Source organism: Gymnoscopelus braueri (genome assembly GCF_963280865.1).
Source record: "Gymnoscopelus braueri genome assembly, chromosome: 9".
NCBI lineage: Eukaryota > Metazoa > Chordata > Actinopteri > Myctophiformes > Myctophidae > Gymnoscopelus > Gymnoscopelus braueri.
In genome coordinates, this window is record NC_137610.1 from 18617409 (window position 1) to 18645299 (window position 27891).

General features: G+C 41.9%; 1 protein-coding gene across 1 annotated transcript; it reads right to left on the reverse strand.

The window, feature by feature from the left end:
* Positions 1 to 395: 395 nt before the first annotated feature.
* On the reverse strand, positions 396 to 27609 carry polr3b (polymerase (RNA) III (DNA directed) polypeptide B). Its single transcript, XM_080436846.1, has 28 exons — positions 27444 to 27609; positions 26514 to 26546; positions 26366 to 26422; positions 26220 to 26284; positions 26044 to 26119; positions 25592 to 25692; positions 24856 to 24947; positions 24643 to 24760; positions 23251 to 23359; positions 21530 to 21652; positions 19807 to 19923; positions 19498 to 19632; positions 17751 to 17912; positions 16940 to 17140; positions 16049 to 16211; positions 14275 to 14428; positions 14089 to 14163; positions 12426 to 12524; positions 12211 to 12338; positions 10450 to 10659; positions 9961 to 10119; positions 8434 to 8551; positions 7680 to 7822; positions 4135 to 4238; positions 2037 to 2203; positions 1805 to 1918; positions 977 to 1150; positions 396 to 812 (listed from the first exon to the last, which is right to left on the reverse strand). The coding sequence occupies exons 1-28, from the start codon at positions 27513 to 27515 to the stop codon at positions 683 to 685; spliced, it is 3399 nt and encodes a 1132-aa protein (XP_080292972.1). The 5' UTR covers positions 27516 to 27609; the 3' UTR covers positions 396 to 682.
* Positions 27610 to 27891: the final 282 nt, after the last annotated feature.

The following is a 27891-nucleotide window of genomic DNA, read 5'->3' on the forward strand; positions in this document are numbered from 1 at the left end:
GCTTCACTGAGGAACCATAGGCTTTCTTCCAGAGATTTAGAGGCAAGATTTGCATAACGGTACCAGAGACAGATGTCAAAGTTGCAGGACCAATGCTCAGGTGCCAGTCACACACCTGTGACTGTGTGCTAGCAGGTCGCTGAAAACGAGAGCGATTACCAACAGAAGCATAATGAGGGATTTTGGCATTTTTTTGGGGGGTGCTACCCACACGATTAGCTGTGTTGTTGTTATACCTCGTTGTAAAGGTGACTAATCAACAATAAAAATTATGTAAAATACAATACCAATTAGTATTATCGAAGGGGAGAAATAATCGACTGAATTTAAGTTTCCAAACTTTTTGTGAGGAGTTTTAGTTGTAGTTATGTTTGAAGGAAATACACAACAGCTAATTACAGGTAATTCTTAGTAGTTCTCATGTTTAATAATTATGTTCACAAATAAAAAATAAAATTCCTAACAAAAGAACATGACTACTAACAATACTCAACAAAAAAACAATACAATCTTTGCAGTTTCACGTTTTGCAAACAAAGAATCTGAACTCAGAACTTTCAGCAGCTAAGGCCTGCATTTTCACCCCATTAATTTCTAATGGTATTTAGTACACAATTCGTATTACACTGGGGGTCTTATCTTTTCCTCCTTTACACAAAGCCAGAATCTGTCCATCTCCATGTCACTCATTGTATCGTGCCAGTTTGAGGCGAGGCACAATGTTCATGGACTGCAGCTCCTGGAAGAGCAGCTTGCAGGCGTAGGGGATGCGCAGCGAGGAAACGTGGCAAGATGATTTACAGTAGTGACACCTGAAACAAAATTAAAAAAAATATTAGCATAAAGGTTAGTGGCAAAATATTGCTGTCCAGAAACACTTGTGTGTTGATCGCCATCAATGGCTTTCTGAGAATCACAGTAACAGTGAAGACACCATCAGGCCTGTCCACATAAGACATACAAATGGACAACTTACCACCCCGAGTATCCCAGCAGGCCACATTGCCCACAAACATCCACCTCGAAAGCATCACTGGAGATCATGAGGCGTTCCAGCAGTAGCATGCTAGCTCCATAGCCAATCAGACAATCTCGCTCCATCTCTCCCAGACGCAGGCCTCCGTCTCTAGAGCGTCCCTCGGTGGGCTGCCTGGGGGAGAGCACAGATACATGGGTCACAGACAGGTAGGACAGGGATAACACGAGAGACCGACCCAGAGTGATTGTGTGAGAGACACAGAAGGAAAGAACGATTACAGATAAAGAGGAGACCCAAGACTACAATTCCAATCAAATTTTCCTCTTGATATTTTTTGGGGGCATTTTATACTTTATTTCAGACGACAGATCAGTGTAGAGAGACAGAAAACCACAGTCAGTGAGAGGCGAGAAATGTGAGTCAAGACAGGGGTCAGATTCGACCTTGTGATCACAAGTAGCATATTATGGTCTGTGCGTTAACCACTTGAACCCTATTCTGGGGCTAACATTAGGCAAAAACTGTAGATTGCAATGCACCACGTTGTGGGCTAGTATATCGGCTATGTTCGGCAAAGATATTTAATACCGAGCGAAAACAGGAGGGGAACGAACTATAATAGAGCCCTTGGGAATCCAGTCAACTAAGTATAGGGTTTAAGTGGCTAACTGACTGAGCCACCAAGCGCCCTGAAACAATCCAATGTTTCTATTGCTGCTGTACGTCCTTGATTTTCTTAAATGACCAAATACCCTTGGGAGTTAATAAAGTTTCATCATCATATATTTGATTATTTATTTTTCTATAGTGCTACATTGCATTTACCTGGTGAGAACAGCTCTGGGGCCACGGGCCCTGGCATGCATTTTGTCCAGCACCATGTGCTTCAGCTTCTGGTAATACACGGGTCCAAAGTAGATGTAGGCCTCCAGTGGTTCCCTGTGACAGAAGACAATGCCATCAAATAACCCCTACCAAGTTCTTGTCCAAGCTGCGATGGCCCACATTTAATTAGCGTGTGATGAGAGGACATGTTCTAAGATTTTCAGATCTTTACCCGGTGATTCCAGAGGTTACATAGTCCTTGCCCTGGTAGTTGTAGCCGTGACGTATTAGATCCTCACAGACATCCTGCACTTTGCTGCCACCAAAAGCTGTGCCGTAGTGAAATCGCCCATCCAGGACTCCAGCCTTACCCGCCAGCAGCTCTATCAACTTACCAACCTGACAGAAGAAGACAGAAGGGGTTATTAAAGCATCACTGGGAGTAAACTAGGCTCTCTCTCTCTCCTTCATCCCTCCATCTCTTTTTCACTGATCAAGCTGTACCTCCCTCTTTTCGTTTCGGTACCCACTATCCAGTTATTATTTTCCGTTGCCTAATAACACTGATTTGTGCTGAAGTCATGGATCTCCATATATGGTTGTATGTTTTTTTTTATTATATAATGTTATTATTTGCCCTGGGTGAGGGTGATGCATGGGCAGCAGTGTCAGTCCTAGATCTGATAACTATTATTAGCCCATAGGGCTGATACGGAAGCAGCTGTCCAGTCACTGCAAGCTTAAGTATGACCGCATACTGAACTGCCACTTCAGGAAAAACATAGTAGAGCTACTATTTTCAGATGAAAAAAGGAGGGGGACAGACCCCTGGGGGACCCCAGTCAACAAGTATATAGGGTTTAACCACATGAACCCTAAGGTCTTCTAGGCATGTCAGCCGAAATAGCCAATCTACAAGCTCACAACGTAACAGCAATTCTTTAGCAGAGATTTGGTGTAGAGGAGGAAAGGAGGGGGGAAATATATAGCTGCCTGGGGGACCCTGGTCAATGAAGTATATATTTTAGGCTTTAAGTGGTTAAGAATTGTTGGGGGAAAGCGCGAGAAAAGGTGTGTGTGCACAAGTGCACGGATGCAACCAAATCCTGATATGAGGGATGAGACAGATCACAGAATAACAAAATGGGTTTACTACCGTGAGTCCTCCCAACCTAAGGATGAGTGATCCAACCAATTCCAGTGAGGTCACAGCCTGAAGACCCCTGACCCTATCACATAAAAGGAAACACCTACTCTCTGTTCCTTCTCAGGCCACAGAATCATCCTGCGAGAGCAAACATTTCTCTGTCCTGTCCATGACAACCAGAGATAGCAAATACACAGGCGGGGACTATTTTTCAGTGAAGATCATTAAAGTTTTACAGTGTAATAGACAAAAGAAAAAAAAAGAAGAAAAAAAAACTGGCAGACAGTGCTAGTTTACATGTCACTCACATTCACACTAACAGTCTTAAGATTTCGCCATGCGTTTTCTGCTTTGATAAAACTTCTCAACGTTGCTGGCGGCTGACTTCACTGGCAGCCGTTTCCACAGCAACAAATATCTGTTTGTGCACAGTTAGATTGCTGCTTAATGCTGTCAATGGACGTGTGTTCTGGGAGCCAATGATAACCCAGAGAACTGAGTAGTCGGTATAATGACGGCTTTGTTTCAGAAGGGCCAATAGAAACCTGTGAAGGGTGAGGGTCAACACAGCTACTTTTGGGCTGCTGCCTCTTCAACATCAGAACAAACTTGATTCCGAAAACAAATAACGATTGGAAGCTAAATTTGAAACTGACATCTTAAAACTAAAACCTAAAAAAACTGATTCTATTTAAAGCAACACTTTAATGTCCTGAAAGTGCTGCTTTAAAGGAGCACTTTAAATAGAAGTGGAAAATGTTTACCACTGAGCATACAGATTTGTCAAAATAACATTTTATTAATTAAAAAAAGTATTTTAGCTTTAAGTTCAGGTTAAATTTGGGCTAGAATCTGTAAATGTTTGTCGTTTCCCTCTCCTGACGAAGCCAGATAATTGCCATCTTTATTGTAGTCTCAGACATCGTTGCAGTGCATCTCGTGTCCAATCTGCCCGTCTGCTTCAAATAACTTTATTGACATTGCCAACCAGTAGGTGTCCTAACCGACACCAGGATCTACATTTTTCAATGCCAGAGTAGGGAGACCACCTTTGCTAGTTATATTGTATTAACATACATTACAATACAGATTGGTTAACAGTTTATCAATTACAAGAAATCCTGGATAGTAGCTTTACGTTGAAAAGACAATTATTATGTTCCGTTCTCAACAGCAGTCATACCGTCATTCTGGAGGGATATCCATGAGGGTTCATGATGATGTCTGGACAGATGCCTGAGTCACAGAAGGGCATGTCCTCCTGTGGAACAATGAGGCCACACACACCTGACACACACACACACAAGTTCAATTTCATACACATAGCTTGTGGACTTTACAATTGTTATGTTATAAATTTCATGTTAACAACTTTCAAAAAGTAAATGACTAACGATGTTTTGTACAAACTATTTCTTGAATTAATTTAATTAATAAAAACTGCAAGAACCTATCAAACCCATCAGGCTCCTAATGAACAGCGATGTCCAATGTAGTGTCATTGGTCATCATAAACCTTCTTGCGATTTTAAAGTCCTACTGTGTAACATTCATTTTAGTAGTCGTTTTGGCTCATATCTCCTGTCATTCCAGCATTTTGTCTACATGGAAGTACTGCTAAAAAATAAAAAGCTAGTCCCAACGCCTGAGGATATTTTGGAATGGTTGTCAGTAATGGTATTTATTAACTGTACAACAACAACAACAACAATACATACATAAATACATTTGAGTGTTGGCAAACACGTGTGAATACAAAATAGTGTTTAATAGTGTTTAGAGAAATTGTCAAAAAACACATTTATGTGGAATGGCTATAGTGAAAAATATACCCGTGAAAGATTATATCAAAATAAACTTTTGTTTAATTGAAGAAGTTACACAGTATGACTTTAATATCTGCGATCAAAGGTAATAATAGACCCCCAGTAGAGGAGGGCATTTCCACACTGATGTGAACAGACAGGGGGCCCTCTATACTATAGATTCACATGTCATGAGGGGACAAGGACCCCAGTAGCCGGGAGTCTTAAGTGCGAGTGCAAATGTTTGCCAAAGGGGCCGAAGCACTCTTCCCTGGCCAGGGTAAACAGATTGTAGACCCATTTGCAAATGAAAAAAAGAGGAGAGAGAGAGTGAAGGAGAGCAGGAAGTGGAGAAAGGTGCTTAGCTCGACAGTGAGACCAGGATTACACATCCATGACTTTCCGTTCAACGCGGAGGAAGTGGAGAGGATCAAGTGCAGGGGAGAAATTGAATCCTTTGCACGTGGGAAAAATTCACTAGCAGTGGACCGGTCACCCCCACACAGCGCAGCGCTGTTGATTGCCTTACAACAGGATGTGGATCAGGAACAAGTGCGGTGCTTTACTGGGCAGGCACATAAGAGAAGGAAAGTCATCCAACGGCAGGATGCAGAGAACAGGAAGAGAGACAAGGCAAATATGGGCGAGCCAAAAGAGAAAGTAAAACAAGGACGACAGAAAATAGAAGGAGAGAATAAGAGGGGAGGGGGATAAAAGATGGTGGAACACTGGAGGGGAAATCCAGGATGAAAGAGAGGCAAGAGACTGAAATAATAAAAGTAAAGAAACAAGAAGAAAATGGCAAGAGAGAGAGAGAGTGAGAGAGAGAGACTAGTTCCCACAGCAGACATCCGTGGTGTTGTTTGTTTTGTGTGAAAGTGAATGATAAAAGAGGCATGAAATCAGGAGAGAAAGGCAAGACAACAGCAAGGGTCCAGAGCCCTCCATCACACCCCACACAGCTCCACGGTGGCACCTCACACAATGGGCCCCTACTACTCCCCCCCAACACACACACACACACACTCTCTCTCTCTCACACACACACACACACACACACACACACACACACACACACACACACACACACACACACATCACCCCTGCACAGCCACCACAGCTGTGTGTGTGTGGGTCACCGGTAAATAATTAACTTATTCTGCTCTAGTGACCAGGACTTATGAGACTGGTCATGAGTATCTGGACCTAGGGTGTGAGATCTAATAACTGAGCTAAATTCACTTCTGGACAAACTGAAGTGAGAAAAAAAAGGGAAAATCTATTTTACGATTTTCGACTATATTTCTGTAACTACACAGTAAAGGGATACGGGTCATCTACTGTATATTAATCACGCACAATACCCTTTTCAGTAAAATCCTTAGTGTCCCTAGCGGGTCCATTTGTAAGTAACAAACTAACACTGAAGATTTTACAGTGTAGAAACTGTGATATTATATGCCTGCAAAAACAAAGGTTTTCAAGACTAAGTTTAAACACTTAGCCTACTTATAGCAACATGCTGGTGTTAAAGTTGCCAAGATAAATAAATGAAAAACTAGAAATCTCAATTCAACAATAATCTAACTTGCACCACATGCTTTGCAGACATAATTATTTGATGCAGTGATGGAGTTATCTTAACCACTTATTTTATACTTCGTTGTACTTTGATGTTGCATGAAAATAGTCGATCTACAAGCCGATCAGTGAACTTGTAGATCTGCTCTTTATGAAAAAGTTTGAAAAAAATGTAAATGTTTTGAAAAATGTTGATTATAATGACATGCCCAAAACAGGGACTCCAGGTTAAAGTTGCTGCTACTTTAGTGACACCTTTGGAGCGTTCAGTCTAGTTCCAACCCGCTAACCCCGTGATGACCTCTCTCTCTCCTCCAGGATCTGGAGACACAAGACATAGTCCCATCCTGTGCCGGCCGCACAGCGGCCACCGCGCTAATGAAGGGAGTAAATTATGCATGGCGCCAGTTAGCTTTCTGATTAAAACATCATACAGGCCCTCTATAGGGGAGGTGCCGCAAAACAATAGTGGTTGTAAACACTTTTCCCAGGAGCAGTGGAATACTGCTGGGGTGTAATAAATTTGCATAGTCTGGCACAGGACAAAAGGCCAATTAATTGAAAAGCAGCCCTCGAAAGATGAGGAGAGGAGGGGCAGTGGTGGAGCAACAGGCTTTGGGACTGGATTCAACAAATGTGCCAGTACAGAGACTGACTGAAACTTAAAGGGTATTTTGCAAGCAGATCTCACTGGTCACTCATCACATCAGCCGATACAGGGGATTTAACAGGGATGGGATTTATGGCCGTGTCCAAGTGGCAGTAACTACAAACAACTCTAAGGAGACGTAAAAGTCTGTGGGCATGTTAAAGGCAAACGCTCACGCTAGTGATGTGCATTTCAGCTCATGGTAGATGATTATCATAGTATATAGCAGGGGTGGGCAGAAGTTTTGGGCAGGCGTGTTGAGCACACGTTTTGGGCACATGAACACTTGTCTGCTTTCAAAGGCTGGAGTGATCGCCCTGTGCCAGACAGTGAATACCACTTGCTGTTATGTGTCATTATTATAAGCTGTTAATTAGAATAATACAAGCAAAGAATAAGTCAATTATATAATAATAATAATACCTAATAAAGAATGAGTCAATAATTTAATATATGTAAAAAGGTAAGATAAATTCTGATTATTTTAGGAGAAAGGATTTATGCACATAATGGTTCAATAATGGTTAATAATGGTTGTTTTTGATCAAGTTAATTGATCACCTCAATAGCCCAATCTGATCACATGGTAGATCAAAAAGACATGGTTGCGAGAGAGAGAGAGAGAGAGAGAGGTTAAAGTTAAAGCTTGTGGGGTAGCAGTCATCTCATAAGGTGACAGTGTGAAGTCTGCACCTTTCTGTCCGTGTCGACTGCTGAACTTGTCTCCTATCTCCGGTCTCCTGGTCTGCCTAAGCAGGATCTTAATGAGGAAAGCATCTTCTGCGTTGGATGAGATCATCACCTTTTCAATGTACGAGTCCGTTGACCCTTTGTAGCTGCAAGGGTACAATGAGAAAGCAGAATCAACCAGCAGTTGTTTGTAGGATAAACTGGAAGAAACATAAAACATAATATATGTAACATATGTCAATCCCAGCAATTTTCTTCCCATTTCTCACTTATGAATAGTGAGGTAGAGGAGATGGGGAAAGAACCATGCCAATAGAGTACAGAAATCTTGACGTCACTCCCACTACCTCTGGGTCACAGCGTTATTTTTTATATTGTATTATATTTTTTGTATTGAATTCCCATAGGCAAATCTTAGATCGCGTCATATAAGAACTGTGTTCCAAAAATAAACAAACCACCCGGTGATTTTGACGATTATGTGACTCTGTGTCGTTTATGATATTGAGTTACATTTGATCATGTCTGTGTTTGAAGAGTTGATGCTTCATATCCATATAAGTAAAATCGCTGGGGTGGTTTGTTTATTTTTGGAACACAGTTCTCATTATATGACGCGATTCCCCTATGGGCATTCCAATACAAAATAAAACGCCGTGACCCAGGGGGATAGCGCCCTCTAGCGGCAGTGATGTCAGACTTCGGTGCTCTATATGAGGCAGGTAAGGTGGTGGGGGAGGGGCTAAAGTGCACTCACCCGATGGGCACATCTCTGTACTGGGGCTGGCCTGGCTGGGTACTGCCCTCCAGTGGCGTCTGGGTGACTGTTGGCATGGCCTTATTTACCAACACCTGCTTGTTTTCCACTCTCTCACCTGTAAGCACAGATGTACTGTATATTAACTTAAATATCAACACAAGATTCAAGTGCAAAACCCAGTGTTCACTTAACTCAGAGCATAAAAAGCACTACTAAAGCATTCTCCGACTTCCGCTTTAACTTGAGTATGTGCCACCAACAGAAGTTCTCTGATGACTCCTCCATTGTCAGTTGCATCACTGATGAAAACGAGGAGGAGTACATAGACCTGGTGGAGAGCTTTGTAGGGTGGTATGACATCAACCACCTCCAGCTCAACATCCTAAAAACCAAGGAACTTGGTGGTGGACTATTGGCGGACCACAAATAGGCTCCCAATGCCCATCACCATACACTACACGTGTAAAGGGTGGACAGCTCCAGGGGGTACACATTAACAATAAACTGAATTGGACTCACAAATCTTGAGGCCCTTCAACAGGAATATAAAGTAATCTTTTCTTCCTTCAATTTGCGCAGCAACTACTGCAGATGTTCTATCAGTATGTAGTAGCCAGTGTCCTCTTTTATGCCATAGTTTGTTGGGAGTGGGGGGGGAGGTATCAACACAAGCAATGCCAACATTGGAATTGAACTGGACAATCTGGAGGTGGTTGCGGAGGGGATGAGGAAGCTGGACGCTATCCTGATAAACCCCTCTCATTCCCTTTATGGTGTGCTAGTGGGGACGAGGAGCACATTCAGCCACAGACTCAGTGTCTCCTGGCACACCACAAAACGATTTGGACAGTCTTTTGTGCCAGTAGCCATCAGGCTCCAAAACCAAGCCTGATATGTTCTGTCCCCTCTTTGGGATAATTGACTGCTGCTTGACTCTGGCACACTTGCACATGGACTACTGGGATGCGCACTACAGAACCATGACAGAGGCCTGTTAATTGTTGTGACTCACTTATATTCACTCATAACTTCATTGAGAGGCTGAATGTTTACAATTTAGGCATTTAGCAGACGCTCTTGTGAGTGACTTACAAGCGCGAGATTGGAATAAGCAGAGTAAGCAGGAACTCTAGTCAACAAACAAGGTAAATAGTCACATAAGTAGACTGTACATATATTATTCAAATACCACTGTTGAAAGTTGACTAAAGCCGGTTAAACACCCGCGAATATGCGAATATACGCAAAATTCTGACTCGTTCCGAATAACTAAAAGACGCTTTTTCGCTTCGCTTTTTCGCTCCATGTAAGCTTGTATTGACTTTATAAGGTTTTAAAAAAAACGTATTATTCGCATGAAAAAATCTCCCCGGTGTGTAAGGACCTTTACACTGTACAGATATGAGTCTCATATTCTCTGTTAGATAGTCTGTACCTACAGTATATCCATATTATCTATATGTATTTAATTTATTCATTTTCCATGAAGGATACTGGGTCTCTGTAGTTCCTGTGGCTACTCACCAGGGGAACATATCCCGTCTGCATCCAGGATGTTGTGCCTCCAGATGGGCTTGCGTGTGGCAGCGTCTAGCATGGGTCCCATAACCTTGTCAAAGGTCTGGTTGGTGTAGCGCCTCAGGGTACACTTGGCATTTTTGTAGACAAGGCATCGCCCAAATCCTGGAGAGAAATGGGGTTAAGAGTTAACTGCCGACAGTTCAGTCCAAAAGTGACAGTGTCAGTGAGTAAGGACTTTTTTCAACCTGCCTTTTAAAACACCGATTTTTAGTGACAAATAATGTAACTGTAAATCCAAAGTGGAAGGTGCTAGTCATAGTAAGACAAAGTCAGAACATATAAAGAAGCAGATATTCTTCAAGGTGTGTGGTCACTTTAACCTATGGATTATAATCCTGAGATGATCCATTTATTTATACTTTTAGAGTGAAGATTTTAGTTGCGATACAGAACTCATGCTCAGTTAATGGTTCAGATTTCCTGAATCCTCACCTCTGTCCAGCGAGGCCTTGTTGAGAATCAGAGCGTCCTCTATGTCGTACCCACTGTAGCTCATCACAGCCACGGTGGCGTTCTGACCAGCAGGCAGCTTCTCAAAGTCAATCAGCTCGATGGTCTTGGTCTTTACCATGGGTTTTTGTGGGTAGCCCAGCAGGTACATAAGAGTGTCTATTCGGTTCCGCTGGTTGTAGCCGATAGTACCTGGAAGGAGTGAAAATAGAGAGTGCCTTCATATAACAAACGTTTATAAATGCAAAGTTTGGACAGGAGTAATACCTTTTTTTTTATAAAAACAGCATAGCATAGCATTCAGTTCATTTATTTAGCATTGAGTGCAGCTTTTTTAAGCTACTTTATTAGTGCCTGGTTTTATAGACCAAGTTGGAAGTTTGCAAGCCAGAAAGTCAGCAATTATTAAATCAATCATTCATATACAGATAAGGAATGTGCAATCAACTAGTTCCTCATAGAAACTAGTTAACTGCTGTAACCATTTAATTCTCTGGTCCTTTAAGCCAAGGGCTGGGCTTTGGCCATCTCTGCTCAGCAGAGAGGAACAGCGCAGGTTATGGCATAATAGCTGGTCTCCCTGGAGGCCTTGACATTTGTCAGATGCTATTACTTCACAATCAGGCTACAAGCACACAGTCTGTGATAATAGGCCCGGGCCACACAGCCAGATTTGCACATGTATAGGGCCCGTCCACACACAACAGACGAGGCTGAGGATATTGGGCCAAATATAGTTCCAGTCCGTGTTTTGTTTTTGTAAAGATGGGGGATGGGGGTAAGTAAGGAGGGGGTGTTTGGGGGGGAAAAGAGCAAGATAACGGGGGAGGGTCGGGGTGACAGGGGCGCTTACGAATGTTAGCAGTGGCGTTTGAGGAAGTTTTGGTTACCAGGGAGCTGTGGGTGCACACTCTGTGGTCTTTCGCAGCTGAGCACACTGACCCCCTGAGCACAGCCAGAGCAGACACAATGAATTGCTAATGACACTCTGGGTGACTGGCAGGGAAAGGGCCTCCGCACACACACAGCACAATGGAGAACCTACGCAAGCGTCCCATGTTTGATATCCATGCGCATACGCACACACACTGACAAACACTCACTCACACGCAAATGTATTCTGACAAGCAGTAAGCGCATATTTTGTGGGTGTGGGTCGGACAAACTGATTGCATACATTGGGGGGGGATAGTGTATGTATGGTAGAGGGTGCATTGGAGATTTAAATGCTGTGTGTGTGTGTGTGTGCGTGCGTGCGTGCGTGCGTGCGTGCGTGCGTGCGTGCGTGCGTGCGTGCGTGCGTGCGTGCGTGCGTGCGTGCGTGCGTATTAGATACTGTGTATATATATTTCTTCTTTCAATCTTTACTTATCCAGGGGAGGTTTGCTGAGCATGAATGCTCTTTTTCAGTAACACCCTGCTCCACAATCACACACATTAAAACCTTGAAACTGCCCAATACAATCACAGTCTTATACTGTGACCTCTCAACCGGGAACCTTTGGGCCACAAATGCACTCCTCTAACCTTTTAGGCCAATGCTGCCCCCAAATGTATATGCATGTACAGGAGCAAATATTGCCAACTATGTGGCAGATATTTGGGTGGCGGATCTTCATTAGCTACTGAAGATCTGCAGCAGATATGCTGTCAAGAATCTATTGATTGCAGATCTTCAGTAGCTAAAGACCTGTCCACCATGCCCATAGTGAGGATGCCTACTGAACTGAAACGATGCCTTACCCATGGCCTGCTTGCCCATAGCACACTGGTATGTGTTCCTAGGGGACTGGTTATGATGGGGGTAGGGAATGAGGCCAGCACAAACTCCCAGGAGCGTGAAGGGCTCGATCTCTAAGTGTGTCGTGTTCCTGTGGAAATTCAGACAAATAAGAGAGGGTCAGACACCACAGTTGGAATTAAAACTAACAAATTCACAAGGATTTTTTTCTACTTACTTGGAAATCATGTGTTCATAAAGGGCGATATGACAGTCATTCTCCTCGTTAACATCCAGGTATTCCACCAGGCTCTCATGAAGGAAATCCTCAAATGTTCTTAAAAAGCATGTTAGAGGAGTATTAGAAAATGATCAACTGTGACAATGGTGAGCAATGGTGTTTTAAAACATCTGGCATGGGGCTAGGGATTCTACCCCACAATGCAACATCACAGGGGACAAATCTTTTCGAGTGTCCGCCATTGAAATTGGGGAGTTTAGCCTACTAGAGGTTCGGGCCACTCAGGCCACTAAGCGGCCCTCACACCTACGTTGCACCACCAATACGACCGATATGTCTGAGTCATAGTACCCGTTGTACAGTACATGGGCAAAGCGGTCGGATCTGTGGCTCTGGACAACCGGATCTCCATATATCCCTATGGGCATATTGGGTTTGTTTATGGTTATGTCTGAGTCATAGCGATGTGACCATGGCCCTGCCTATATATGGGCGTATCGGGTTTGTTTATGGTTATGAGTCAGAGTGAAGTGGCCGTGGTCAGCACGCCAGCCAGCCCGTTAGCCAATTTTAATAAAGAAAATAGCTCAATGGAGTTTACAGCATTGAGTTGATGTGTAAGCACTGTTTTGTAGTTCTGCACGTTGCATGTTAGAAACAACTATGCTAAAAGAACACTAAAGGAGGATGGATGTTAGAGGGACAAATGGCTGAGATGAGCCAGGGAACACCATTTAGAAAAAATAGGTCTCATTAATGGTGTTGATCATTGGACTAGCAGATAAGGAGTGGAGCAGCAATCACCAACTTCTGGCTTGTCTAAACATCAACATTATTTTTTACATATCTTGTGTGTGCCGAGTGCGCACAATCAGTTCACAAAATGATGGGTTACTGGGTTTGATTTGGAAATCTACGGTGTCCAATGGTGGTTAATGGAATGTGAAATGCAGTTGCTTTTATTCAATGTTACACTATTGTTTACCACGTTACGTTGCTGCCTATAAACATGACAGTGTAATCCGGGAATCCCTGTTGACTATTTCGTAGTGCATTTCTTTCTGTGAAGTATAGGTAGGCTACTTTTATTTAATGTTAGACTGTACTAGTGGTTTACCAAATAAAGTGATTTTGCTGATTTTTATATTATGTCATGGTATCATTACATGTCATACTCTTACATAATTTAGAATGACTTACATACCATGAGGACACTTGCACAGCCCCATTAATTAACCACAAGTCAAAATTATTTAAAAAATAGCAGATCTACAAGGTCACAACACATTGATGGGATATGCCGAGTTTATAGATTGGTAATTTTCAAATTTCCAAAGTAAACTTGATCCCACGCACAAGAGCTGAAATGTTTTGCCACTGAACCAATAGAGCACACCTGCTCGCTGAGATTTTGAGCGAATTTTGACCTTCATGTAGTACAACTTGTCAAGCAGTGAAGCACTAGTGGTTCTACCAGACAACAAGTTATACATTTCTCAATAGAAGAGCATGGAGACCAAATACAATTTATATTGTATTAACATACAACCATACAGATTTATCAAAAAAAGCTAGCTTAAGTGGTTGGTTATTGGAGGAAAGTCATGTGCCCTTTACCCCTAACCACATTTCTCCCCGAGTCTCCCTTCCGTCTCCTCACCTGTAGCCCTGGGACAATTCCTCTATATGTTTGTTTTTCACCATTGGCTGTCCCTTCTTCACGATGATGTATGGCCTGAGAGAATAACACAGGTTTAACAGCTATGTCACCAAAAGGACAGAGTTTTACAATGCTTTTTTTCAATCGATATTTCACAAAGTAACATGCATATCTTAAGTTGCCCACCTGCAGAGGCGTCCCCCATCAGAGGAGATGTAGACGCAGCGATCTGTCAGGTTGGTGGAGATGGAAACAAACTCGTTGATGAAGCCGGCCCGTCGCATCAGCCTGAAGGTGTTGACCAGCTTGTGGTGGTCTCTGATCACTCCTAGAATGTTACCTGCATGCAGAGAAACAGAGAGACCCACACACAGTCAGAGAAAGAGAGAGAGCTACAGTAGATGACACCAGTGAACATAATAAAAAACATAAAACTATGTCTTAGCCATATACAACAGAGATGGAAAGAAACAGGCACATTGAAACTAAGCCTGCAACAAATGATTATTTTCATCATTGATTAATCTTATTATTCAATTAATCTATGAGATTAATTTAGACAATTCAATTACCGTAAAATACGTTGATGAAGTACAAAATGGTATATGCTCATCATTACCTTACCTGACATGATCTTAAAATTACAAAGAATATTTAATAAGCAGTCCGAAAATAACTTTTCAAATAATATTGTGGAATAAAGACAAGCATTAAAATGTTGGTGATGTATTAGAAATATTAATGTGACATCACTAAACCGATTATGTGACCACTAAAATGTTATCCGATACGGTCGGTTAAGCGATTGTTCGATTAATCGTTACACCCTTGTTCTGCTCTGTACTGTGCATGCTCTTTGCAGAACATCAAGGAGGCTGACAGCTGCAGTGTGCAGGGCCAAACCTGCCTGAGCGGTTGTATTCATATCAAGCCTGACAGACAAATGTCTAGAAAACAGAGGAGCCAACGCTCACTGCCTCTGTGTGAGGGTAGATTTGCAGGGAGCACGCTCCGAAGGGCTTTGACACCTGCTGTTGCCAACTAATTAAATGGCATGGCAGCTAATATAATTTGACAGTTATCTGTGGATAGAAGGGGAAAAAACATATACAGTAATTAACAGGCCAAGTTCTGTCTTAAGAAAAATACCTACCGGGCCAGCAAAATGAAATAATTATCGGATACTGAGTAAAACAGCAAATTGCCTTCTGTAAATGGGACAGAAAAACATCGCCCAGTCTCCCCCCTTGTGTTATTAGGCACAGTATTAAGAAACAAGTAAGACGCGCGAACGCGGGAAGCGAACGCCAAAAAAAATTAATAATAATGAAAGGAAATCATCTAAAAAAAAGTAACCAATAAAAAAATATATAAAAAATAGAAAAAAATTCTGCGTTAAAAGGAGCATCTTAGCAAAATACAAATTCCCCCCAAAAAAACTTTGAATGTTTTTGAACAATTCAACAAAGTGTTTGAAGTGCCTGTTTCACCCACTTCCGGGGGGCGGAGCCAAAATCCGAGCCCGAAGTATTTGTTCGTAGACCCCCACTTAGGGGGGGTAGAAAAAGTTTCGGAGCGATTCGGGCACTTTTCATTTAACATGGGGTTTCAATGGGGAGTTTTTAGGAGCCTTCTCCGGGGCGTGGCTTCCGGGGGAAGGGGCGGGCTTAAACGCAACCTTGACAGGTGTGTTCAGTTTTCAAAGACCTTTCATTTGATGTATGGTACGTCTATATTGGTCATTTACTTGGCTGCACACAGGGCTGAGGCAGTGCACACACACAGACGGACAGAGACACACACACACACACACACACACAACCCGAGCACGGTTACATAGTAAGCTCCACTTGGTCGGACCTGCTGTTCGCAACAAGTGGATTTTAATCCTTTTCATGCCATCACATATTCCAGCATGAGCAGCCAGTACTTTCTAGTATGTTTGGACCTATCTTCATACCGTTGAGGAAGACAAGGAAGACACTGGGGTAGGCGAGCTCCTCTCCACACAGCAGGTTGACGTCCTCCACCCCGAGATTGAAGGCCAGTTTGATGATGGGACCGTCCTCCATGTCTGTGGTGATATGGGTCATCAGAGCCAGGTTCTTCACCAGACCGCAGGCCTAAGGACAACAACACAGACTTGCAACATCAACTGTAGAAAAGAAACACTTTGAGGTGACTAATTTAAATATTCACACAAATCAACATCCATCATGAAATCCTTTCTTTACAAGTTTTTACCCATAACTACTTCTTTTTTTAAAGACATTTTTGGGGCTTTTCTGCCTTTATTGATAGTACAGTGGAGATATACAGGAAACAGGGAGAGAGAGCCTATATGTGGTATGTGCCCTAACCGCAAGGCCAACGGCTCCCCATACCCATAACCACTTACGGTAGCGGTAGTCTCTCAAAAAACTACCACAATCTCTGAATGCTACAGTTTGTAAATAGCCCTCCTGAAAGTCGTGAACGGAAACGGTCAGTTGTTTGTCATTTCCATTCAGGAAAATATATTTCTTAAATATATATATATTTAAAATATACGCTAGGGTTCATGAGGTTAAAAGGCTTTTACTTATTTAATATACCATCTGGTAACCTGCTTGCCCCTGTATTCCTGCACCACCTGCTTGGCTGGGGCAGCACTATTTATTAAATAGTACTGGACAGATTTGACATGTGGTGTTCACACAAGCTGAATAACAGTACACAGTGGTGCACACATTCAGTCAAGTTTCTGAGTAGCCAACGTTTAACATTAAGAGCTGTTAGCTTTCACATGGAGGCGGTGTTGGCATAACCGCATCAGTGGGGCAGCGGTATGGGTCGTGGTCGGCTCGCTCACCTCTCCTTCAGGGGTGTCTGAGGGGCACAGCATTCCCCACTGGGAGGGCTGCAAGGAACGCGGTCCACTGACTTTCCTGGTCTTCTCGAACTGGGAGGAGATCCTGGTCATCATGCCCAAAGCTGAGATGAAGGAAAGACGCGAGAGAACCTGGGTCACGCCCTGACGGTCCATTTTGAATCTCTTCAGCGACCAGTTCCCCTGTGGAAAAGGACAGAATGACATGAGATTCATACAATCATCTGCAGTCTTCACAGTTTGTCCCTTTGTCCCGCCTCTTCATCAACTTCAGTGTATTGTTGATGTCGGGCAGAAACCTTGTATCTCCACATTTAATATTTTAGTTTTTTTCATAAATTAATGCACTATTTTATACTTTGTTGTATGACAGTAACACGTAAAGTAGTGAAAATAGCAGATCTACATGTGTCGTGTAGTCTTTTTTAAAATCTTTTGTCTGTAATGATATTTGATAATGAATGATATTTATCAGCATAGTAAAGCCAACCATTCATGGATGTGATGGAGGGCTCGTCTGAGGACGACCTAGAAGAATATTTCCAAAATAAGGACAGTAGGTTGAAAGTGGTTAAGTCTGCCTGGGTTTTTAATAAAGATTTACCCCATGAAAAGTATTAACAAGAACTTGCAACTAAATAACTACAGTGGAAGACAGGTTATTTATTCCATTTCCGTTTTGTTCATACAAGGTTTCTGCCCGACAGCGACGATATTTTACAATTTCGTTTAGAGAATGAGGATGACATTGCACATGTTTTCTCTCGTTGAGTTTTACATTCTTCCAACTCACCGTGGAGATGGCATTGACCATGCCGTTGGTGATCTGATCCTGCCGCATGTGCTTGACCACATCAAACTGAGCCGCTCTCTGCTTGGGGATGATCTGGTCGGCGATCTTCTTCAGCTCCGAGTTGAATTTCTTAAAAAGATCCTCAAACAGCAGCGACAGGAGCTGTCAGTATGAAGAACAAGAGGCTCAGCGAGGAAGACTCACATGATGCTACACCTGCTGAAAACTGTTAGTGTTAGTTTAAATGTCTACAGTGGCGATGGAGTCATCATCGTATCCCCAGCGGATATGCGGTCTTAACTCTGCAGATCTGCAGCTCTTCTCCAGATGTCCCATCCCTTATCAGCAACAAGGCGTGGTCAGCGGCAGATTTTAATAACCAGGTGTGCCAGCTTGCTGATAAGCCTGACCTGGCCCGTCTCCCACGGGCCCTCTCCTCTTCGCTCGGCCTTGCAGGAGGCAAACTCTCACGCGGACCCTCCCCAACTGGCACATTAGCATACATCAAAACAAACAGGCAGCGCTGCTTGAAATTAATAAAGAAATTAAGCTTCCGTCGTGCAGCCGGGCCAATTAGTTGAATGTCAGGGAATCATAATTGGAGAGCACGAAGATTGCCGGCGTTGTGAGTGTGTAAGCCCCCTATTGAAAGGGGGCTCTGTGTTCCCTCCCCTCCCACTCCTTATACAGAGCAGGTTGTGGGGTGGGGGGTGAAATTAAAGGCCTTAAGACAGCAGTAATTACATTATCAGAGCCGAGACCCGCGGATTAGCTCAATCGCTCCAGTCAAGGCAGCGTTTTCTATTGTCGTGGCGTAGAAAAATCCCCCGGCTTCCCCGGGCCTGGGGTTTTGGTGGCGCTGCATATCTCTTCCCTGACAATGCCAGGCAGGCAGGAATACATAAAAGGGGAGGGGGGGGTGAAGGAAAACAAAACAAGCAAAAACAAAGCTGGTGGAAAACAAATGAGTCTCAATAAAAAAAAGGAAACATGGAAGCTGACACAAAAGCTCAGGTAAGAGATCAGGACTAGAGTATGAATACATGCACTGTCCCAACACTGTGATCTGTGATCATCACAGACACAAGCATGTTCTGTTGTTACATAGAGCTTTAGACATGTAACGTGTGTACGCAGTATGCTCACTTTTATTTCAACAGGGTGGCTTTACATCCATACTGTATGGGGCGGGGTATTAATCACCTAAAAGGACAACTTCACCCATTTTCAATCTATCATCATATAATTGGTCCTAATGCTGATGATAAGGTACCATTCTTTTCTTTTGTCTGTCTCAGAGGAGGGCTGTGGACAGTTCAGAAAACAGCCTACCAGTGACATCATCGTTGGGCAGTGGTTTTTTTCTCAAACAATTTTTTTTATTTTACTTTTTATGAACACGAGAACAATGGCTTCCAGAATAGCATGCTAACTTTCCAGGAATAGAGCCTGCCGTTTCTATTAGCTTGGATTCCCCATCGATGAGGTCACTGGTAGGCGGGTTTCTGAACTGTCCTCCTTTAAGTCCCATTTTATACTTCGTTGTACGATGGTGATGAGCTGCGAAAATCTAAATCTAAGCTCACAACGTGTCGCAAAGCAAGCTTTTACAGACCAGTTTGACAGACCAGTGGCCAATGGAAGTTTGCTTTCTTAATTAATTATGACTGTGACTCTGAAGAACATCAGAAAATCTTTAAGTTTTGGTCATAAAGCTTTGTAGCATATGTACTCTATGAGAGTTTACCTGTCCAGCCAGCTCCAGACGTTTGTTTCCGTAGTAGTCTCTGTCATCCACCTTGTTGTTTCCTTGGGCGAGGATGACCCTTCGCACCATCACAGCCAGGTAGATGCACTTGGCTCGGAAGTTAAACTCTTTAACCTGAGGTCACAACAGGTATAATGTTCAGTAATGAGACTTGAACACCTGGTACTGTGAAATGAAGCTCAGACTTTCGTCATCGTCATTGTTGTGTGCTTTGTGTGTGTACTGTGCGTGTGCGTGTGCGTGTGCGTGTGCGTGTGCGCGTGTGTGTGTGTGTGTGTGATCACTTACAGGTACGTGTGTGAGGATGAGTTGAGCTAAAAGCTCTCTCGCCTCTTCCATCTTGGTCTTCTTGGGCCCTCCCCACATCCGTTGTCTCCGCACTTTATTCCCAAGGTATTTCAGAGCCTGAGAAGCAGTCAGTTCAGTTGCATATAAGAGCACGTCGAATAGACAGTGGACAATAAACACTGCTGTCCTGGAATCAAGCACTAAAGCCTGATTTATACCTATGATGGGGTTGCTTACCGAAAATAGCAGATCAGCAAGCTCAATATTGTGATTTTGAGCTTGTAGATGGGCAGTTTTGGGTGAGCGTCGAGCGACACCATCATACAGAATATAAATTAAGCATAAATAAAGAGCAACAAAACTAGCTCATTATCAAATAACCTTTGAAGAAAATGGCCTTTAAAATGCATGCCATGAATGCATTAGATGATAATGTTGCTCTAAAGAGATTTTTTCCCCCTTTCCTTCACGAACAAGCAGCACATAAATGCACGTAGGATCAGTGTTGTGGGAGGTCATATGAATTACAAAGGCAGTGACCTTGGAAGCTTCATCCTTTATAGTCTACAGAAGCGTGCACGTGTGCTCACACAAACACACCCGCCCACACACACACAAACACCTGAGGCAACGATACACAGGACTGCACGACTGAACTAGAGGCAAGGTCAAAGGTTAATCAGACTCAACACTTTCTATGAGACCACCCACCCTGCGCTCTGTGCTACATTTAAATATGGTGAATAAATCATTCACCTGACCACCATGTTAATAAGACAATGTCCATCATTTTCAAATATACAAAACAAAACAAATCTGAAAAGTGAAGGTAAATCCATGTTAGCCAAGCAGTGGTGCTTATCTTGGTTGATATAATTTTATTTACCACCCTGGCATCACGCTTTTGGGCAAAATGTATTAAAAATAACTTAAAAAGCAGATCAACAAGCTCACAGCACATTGCAACACAACACGTAGTGAGCTTCTATTCAATTGCTATCTGTTATTAAACCTGTGGAGTGTGGGCAGGAAAGCTTCAGAAACACTGGTTGCTAGGGTGCAAAAATGTCCCTCATCAACGCATCTCTGTTAGCATGCATGTTAACAAACTGATTGCTTGTGTTCATCTGGAAAGGTAATTGAACAAAGAGGACAACAATAAAAAAACATGACAATCCTTACTTAAAGGGATACTTCACTTTCACATAAAATAAACATTAAAAATATATATTAAAAAAAAATGAAAGAAGTTATGGCAAAATAAAGGCCCCCTCACACATTAGTAGGACACTCTAATGCGTGAGGGGGCCATGAATTTTCCATTACTTTTTTCATTTATTTTTAATATATTTTTTAAATGTTTCCCCGACCCGAAAGTGAAGTATCCCTTTAACCACTTAAGCACTACAGTATATTTGGTATGATGAATTGAGAAAATAATCGATACAATGCATTGTGAGCTGGTAGATCTGGTATTTTCGCCATTTGTGAACATTTTGTAAAAACAAATTACAATTTTTTTAAACGTTTTTGAAGATTTGCTGAAAATAGGGACGGGAGGGTCACTGTGGTTAACTGAACCAGACAAAGACGCAGTCATGTGAGCAAAGGAACAAAGAAATACCATTGTGTTAAGTGGCATACGCCAAGTGGTTTGTTTGGGTAAATAGTGCACCAATACAAAATTACAATTACAGTGGGCAGGTGTGGAGCTTGAGGGTACCTGAGTCTGGGTGAAGATCTGTGCCTTCTGGCATTCTTCCAGGCTAGGGGAGAAGTTGGCCATGACGTGGTCCTCTGTGCCAATCATCTGCACTATCTCTTGGTCACTCTCCACACCCATGCCCTGGGTACAACATATACGAGATGTGCTGAGAACTGGATGAAGAGGTACAACAGGCTATAGACGGAGACGACGTGTGGAGCTACATTTCATTTTATGATCATACAACTCTAACAATTACAGAGATTAAGAAACACTGACATGAACAGAGCCGTTGTTCTTCTTCTTATTATTTCAAATAAACAAAGATGCACGACAGGGCAAACATCCAGCAGAAATCAATAAGCTGTGTGTGTTTGTGTGTGTGTGTGTGTGTGTGTGTGTGTGTGTGTGTGTGTGTGTGAGTGAGACACACGCATGTCCTTACTTTGCTTACTTACTTGTGAGGGCTAAATGTAACCACAAGTATAGTAGAATTTGAGAAATAGACATTGTGAGGATAATTTTCCTATACAATCTGTTTGGGGAGTAAAGGTCCTTACACACCGGGGCGAATTCTTCATGCGAATAAATATGTTTTTTTTTAAACCTTCTAAAGTCAATGCAAGCGTCCACATCAGTTTCGCGAAGCGAAAAAGCGTCTTTTAATTATTCGGAACGAGTCAGAATTTTGCGTATATTCGCATATTCGCCGGTGTGTAAGGACCTTTAGGCTTACAATTAGGAAAAGATTCAGGCTGGGGTTATGCATTCAGAAGTTAGGTTTAGAAGTTAGGCTTGGAGTTGGTTAAGTGCCGTGTTGCACACGTTTTAAGCTTGTTTTTTTTTCCGGTATAGTATAGTAGTAAGTATATTTAGGGTTACGGTTAACGGCAATGGCACATATAAAAAAGCTGTCCTCACAAGTATAGTAATACAAACCAGTGTGTGTGTGTGTAGGGAGGGAAAGGTGAGGCAGGAGTCAGGAGGTTGTCTGACATTTGCTTATGGAAATGTGGGGCTGTGGGAACTGATGTGACGGTCCCACAAAGCATCCAGGGCTGACCTGGGAGCTGTGCAGACCACGGGGAGAGCCAGGAGGAACTCACCCCAGACGCACAAGTGCAGGGCAAACAAAACAGGCAGGCAAATGTGCCTGACGGTCATGGCTGACATTACACACACTGTTGACATGTTTGGACAACGCAGTCCAACAGGAGAATGGGAGCTGATGAAAACAGTCGGCTAATTGACATTTTCATAAGGGTGACACAACTGAATCTACTGCGTAACTTGAAACGATCCGACTTTCCATAAGATGTGATTGAATCGATGATTCAATACATACCTCTCATACCTACAATACACATTTTATATAAAATACTGAATAACAGTGTAGAATTAAGAGACACTTTCATAAAGTGAGGGTAAAAGAAAATCCCTATACATGGCTTTAGGCTTTTAGATTTTGCTTACTACCATTACTATTATTATCATAATTATCATTAAGTAATAATAATACTTGTATTATATCTTTCTTTCTCTTTTGATATTTTATTGCTTCAGCACAACTTCTGTATTTGATACATATTCAATAAATACATTGTAAAAAGAAAAGAAAAAAGTAGCAGAAATAGTCATTCGTAACAAGAGGATATGTAGTCTTATAGCACCCCCTACTGGACACATGGCTACCATGCTGCATCCATTGTGACTCACATCATGGAGAAGACTTTTCTTACCTTGAATATAATAGCGATGGGAGCATCCTCTGACAGGGTGTTGTGTCTCAGGTAGAAGCGACCCTGCTTCACGATAATGTTAGTCCTACTCTTCTTCTCATGGGTGGAGCTGGAATGAGATGACAAAGCAACAACCACTGAGCATCTGACAATTACCAGCTTTATGAAATTAGGAGAGTTGAGAATGACTGAACACAACAAATACGAGAGAGTTCGATCACATGTTCCGACTACTGCTGTAATTTTAAACACTTTTCTTGGTTTTCTTTGGTTAAAATAAGTGTTAAATAGCTTTATATTCTGATTGTACTCATTGCTATAGTGTGTTTGTTCAGAAACAGGAGTCTCCATGTCTCTCCAACTCTTTATTAAAGGGACTACACCATGAATTTTAACTTTTTCTTCTTTTTTGTGTGTTTTTGGTCTCCCCTACCTCTCTTCTATCCTCAAAAATACCCCAGTTTGAACACTCAGGCTTTCACAGCAAATCTGGGGTTTTCTGTAAATTGGTCTAAAAACAGGCCAAACTGATTTGGTCCCTGTGCCTACGTCACGTCAGGGAACAATTCCTCCCGTTTTTCAGTTCCAACCCCCCAATTTTCTTATTTTTTTGTTTTACTTTTTCCACACAGAACCAGGAGATAACATGCAAAAAAACTGGCTCAATAGCGCCCCGTGCCAAACAGGACAATGTGGTATTGCAGGTGAAAGTGCTTTATAAGCCAGAGAGAAGTTAGTTGGAATGAGTATATCTGAGGCTTGATTTAGGCTCAAACCTTTTGAAAAACGTTTGAGGGACATAAACAATATGATATTAAATATTATTATTTTTTTTAAATTCATGCTGTAGACCCTTTAAACAGAAAATGGATTTTCAGGTCAGGATACCAATGTTATCCAATCAGGATAGAGAACTCAGACAGGATACAGATTAAACAAGTGAAATGGGAAGTGATGACACAAAGGGAAGTGGAACAATATAAAATTGAAGCTGATAAATGGGTACTCTCTCCTGATTGGCTGAAATTTTGCAACCCACCTGAAAATGTATTTTCTGTTTATTAAAGAGCTGGAGAGACAGGGAGACCCCCGTTACTGAACAAACACTCTATACAGAAATGAGTACTGTCACTATCTAGTGCATTAAGCTTCCAACAAAAAAAGTTTTTGTTTTAACCACAAAATATCACTTACCCTACCTTTAAACCCACTAATCTTAGAGAAATGGACTTGAGTTAAAACTGTACTTCTCTTTGCCAAAAATAGCAGCTCTACAAGTTCAAAACGCATCGCAACCGGCTATCTTTGCCGAAGGTTTCAATTGGTTAACAAAAGAACAAAGTCCTTGTCATTACATGGAACTGGGGTTTAGAACAGCTCCTGTGACAGTACCTGGTGACAGAGGCTCCCACTGCACCCTTCCTGTCCTGCTCTACAATGATACGATTCTTGGACAGCTGTTCCTGGATCAGAATGACCTTCTCCTGTCCCTTCACAATGAAATAGCCCCCTGTTAAATAAAGATAGGACGGCACAATTAAAATTAGTTGGAACCCATTCTTACAAAATGCCAAATGTTTCATGTAAATAAAATTGTTTCTTTACCTGGATCAAGAGGACATTCATTGAGTTTAGCATACTCCATGGGAGTCTTTCCTGTCAGGACACAGTTGGAGCTGCGCAGCATGATTGGCATCCTGGGTAAAATATAACAACATATAATGTTAAAATAAAATAATGTGAAAACACTTTGAGGTCAGTAGTAGTAGTAGACAGACAGAGAGAATGTAACAGGGAATAATTCAGGGGTTGACACTAACGGCTGTCCGACTGCCTGTGGCAAGTAAACAAAACGTTCAGGCAAGTGGAGTTTGCTTTCAGGTTGCCCGACGGGCAAGTGCGTTTGAATAGGAAAGCAATGTCTTCATTAAATATTGTTGGTTATTCATGAAAGAACAAATAATGCTACCGTTTTACAAGTAGCAGTTGCGCTCTTTCAGACTTTCAAAGTTTTTATTTACTTTTCGGTCAAGTGGGCATGAACTTTGGGCAAGAAGAACATGACCTGTACTTGCCCGACGGGCAAGTACCTCTGAGACCTTAGTGTCAACCCTTGTAATTTCATAGTGAATAAAAACAAAATAATAATAATAAGTTATTTAGCAGTGGAAGTGTATAAAACTAACAATATCTAAATAGAAAATTGTAGGGATGTTCTGTTGGATGTAGGTAGGGGTCAGGTGTTGTAGAGGAGAGAGAGTTTATGTAAGATGGACAAATGCTGACGTTTTCTCAAACATCTCAAATTGTTGGACAGATGAATATTAGGAGGGTGTAATACCTTCCGATGGGGAGGGCATTACGGATGATTCTCTGACTGCCTCGAGTGTACTCTATGTCCACTGTGATAGGTGCAGAGTACGTCATATCTCTAAGACGGCACTGGAGGAAACAATAGGCATCACATGTACAGTACATTACAGTAGTATATATTAGACATTTACAAGAGAAGAGAATAGTTAAACGCTATGAATAAATTAAATGTGTATTATTGTATTTAACAACTTAAATCCTGTATACTTGACAGGAGTCACCCAGGGGTCTATACTAGATCCACTCGTTTTTCCCGCTACACCAAATATCTGCTATTTTCTGTGAATGTTTGGCCTCCGAATAGGGACGCTAGGGTTCCTGTGGTTACGATATTTTGTCATGTTTTTCCGAATAGCCAATCAAAGATGAGCCCAGGTGAAAATGGTGATATTGTCTTCAACACAAAGAGCCTCAGCCTACCTCATGAGGAGAGACAGGTCTGGTCACATTAAAGCTCTCTTCAACGTCAGGCATGCCAACATATATGTTAAGGTATCTGTAAAGAAAGTAATTCAGTTGGTTTGAATTTGTGCAGCACAAGAAAATAAAGGTTCTCTTTGTGTGAAGAGTTGGTAGGAGTAAGGACTTGCACTTACTTGAGGTACCACATTGGATCTGCATCACTTGTGATCTTTTCATTTGCCTTCATGATCTTCTTTATCTATAGAGGATCATATTTGCATTTACATGAAGACACAATTGGTTCAGATTTGAAACATATTCACAATATAATCCTATTTACCTCCACATTGATGAAGTAGTTGAACGAGTCAATGTGCTGCTTTACCAATCCTTTCACCTGAAAAAAACACAAAGTCGTGTGGGCAAAACTGTGTGACATGATGATGATATAAAAGAACCTTTATGTTTCAAGTCAAATGCAATGTTACCTTCAAGAATGCGGGCAACAGTTTCCATTTGTCCTGTCCAAAAGAAAGGCCCACAAAGAGATGGTTACAACTTCGGACATATAAAATAAAATAAAAGAATTAGTGACAAAGTGACAAAAACAACCACCAACATAGGGCTGGGAGTTGTTAGCAACAATAACAGTAACAGAGGAAAACAAGTTTGATATTTATAAAATACTATGTTGGCCCTTTTGGTGTGTTTGCTTGCCAGTGTCCAAATGCATCTCTCTTAAGAAAATCAATATGTAAAGAATAAAGATGAACACGCTGATAACATTTCACACTGAGAAATGGCAGTGGTGTAAAGTAACTACTGTACTACTGTACATTTACTCAAGTACTGTACTTAAGTACAATTTTGAGGTATTTTTTACTTAACTGAAGTATTTCCAATTGTCAGTACTCCACTAAATCTCAGAGGCAAATATTGTACTTTTTACTCCACTACAATTATTTGAAAACTTTACTAGTTACTTTGTAGATTTTGATTATTGTTACAAAGCATACATTAACCACTTCAGCCCTAAACATTTTGGCCATTTGTAATTAATTAGATGATCTACAAGCTCACAATCAACGCATTGTGAGCTTGTAGATCTGCTATTTTCAAAAGATTTTCACACATTTGAAAACTTGAAATGGGACATTCTACATGATGAGTACTTTTACTTTAGGTACTTTAAGTACATTTTGATACCAATACTCGTGTACTTTTACTCAAGTAAACTTTGAATACGGGACTTAAAACAAGAGTATTTCTATATTGCAGTATTGATACTTTCACCTAAGTAAAGAATGTGAGTACTTTTTCTCCACCACTGCCAGCCAGCACCACGCCGTACAGCTCAGCAGTGCTGTCAGTGTGTTGACATTCTGCTCTGTATTTCCATCTTAAACTAATAAACTGACCTCCACTGTGTTGACAGGAGCTGCGAGCTGCTGGACGCTCATGTCCCCAAACTCGTCGCCCAGTATCTCCATGGCTGCTTTTGTTGTTCAAGTACAAATAAGTAGAAATGGTAACATTTTGTTCAATGTTTATACAGGCACCGGAAGTAGCTGCAACATGCGTGCCTTCTGGTGTCACACTGTGAACAGTCCGTGTACGGCAACAATACAGGGTTCCACAAATTCTTCTTTGTGGTATTTCATTTCAAGGGCAGTTTAATATAGCATGAGCGGATTTGAGCGCCATCTATAGTTGATGTTGATAATCTATCAATTGTGCAATAAAGTGATTCCTTTAATGCAGGTGTCTTCAACAGGGGGTCCGAGATCCCGTAGGGGTCCTCAGACTCAGAGTAGGGGGTCCGCCAAATCTTTGTGTGATGGGGAACATTAGCCGAAAATAGAAGAT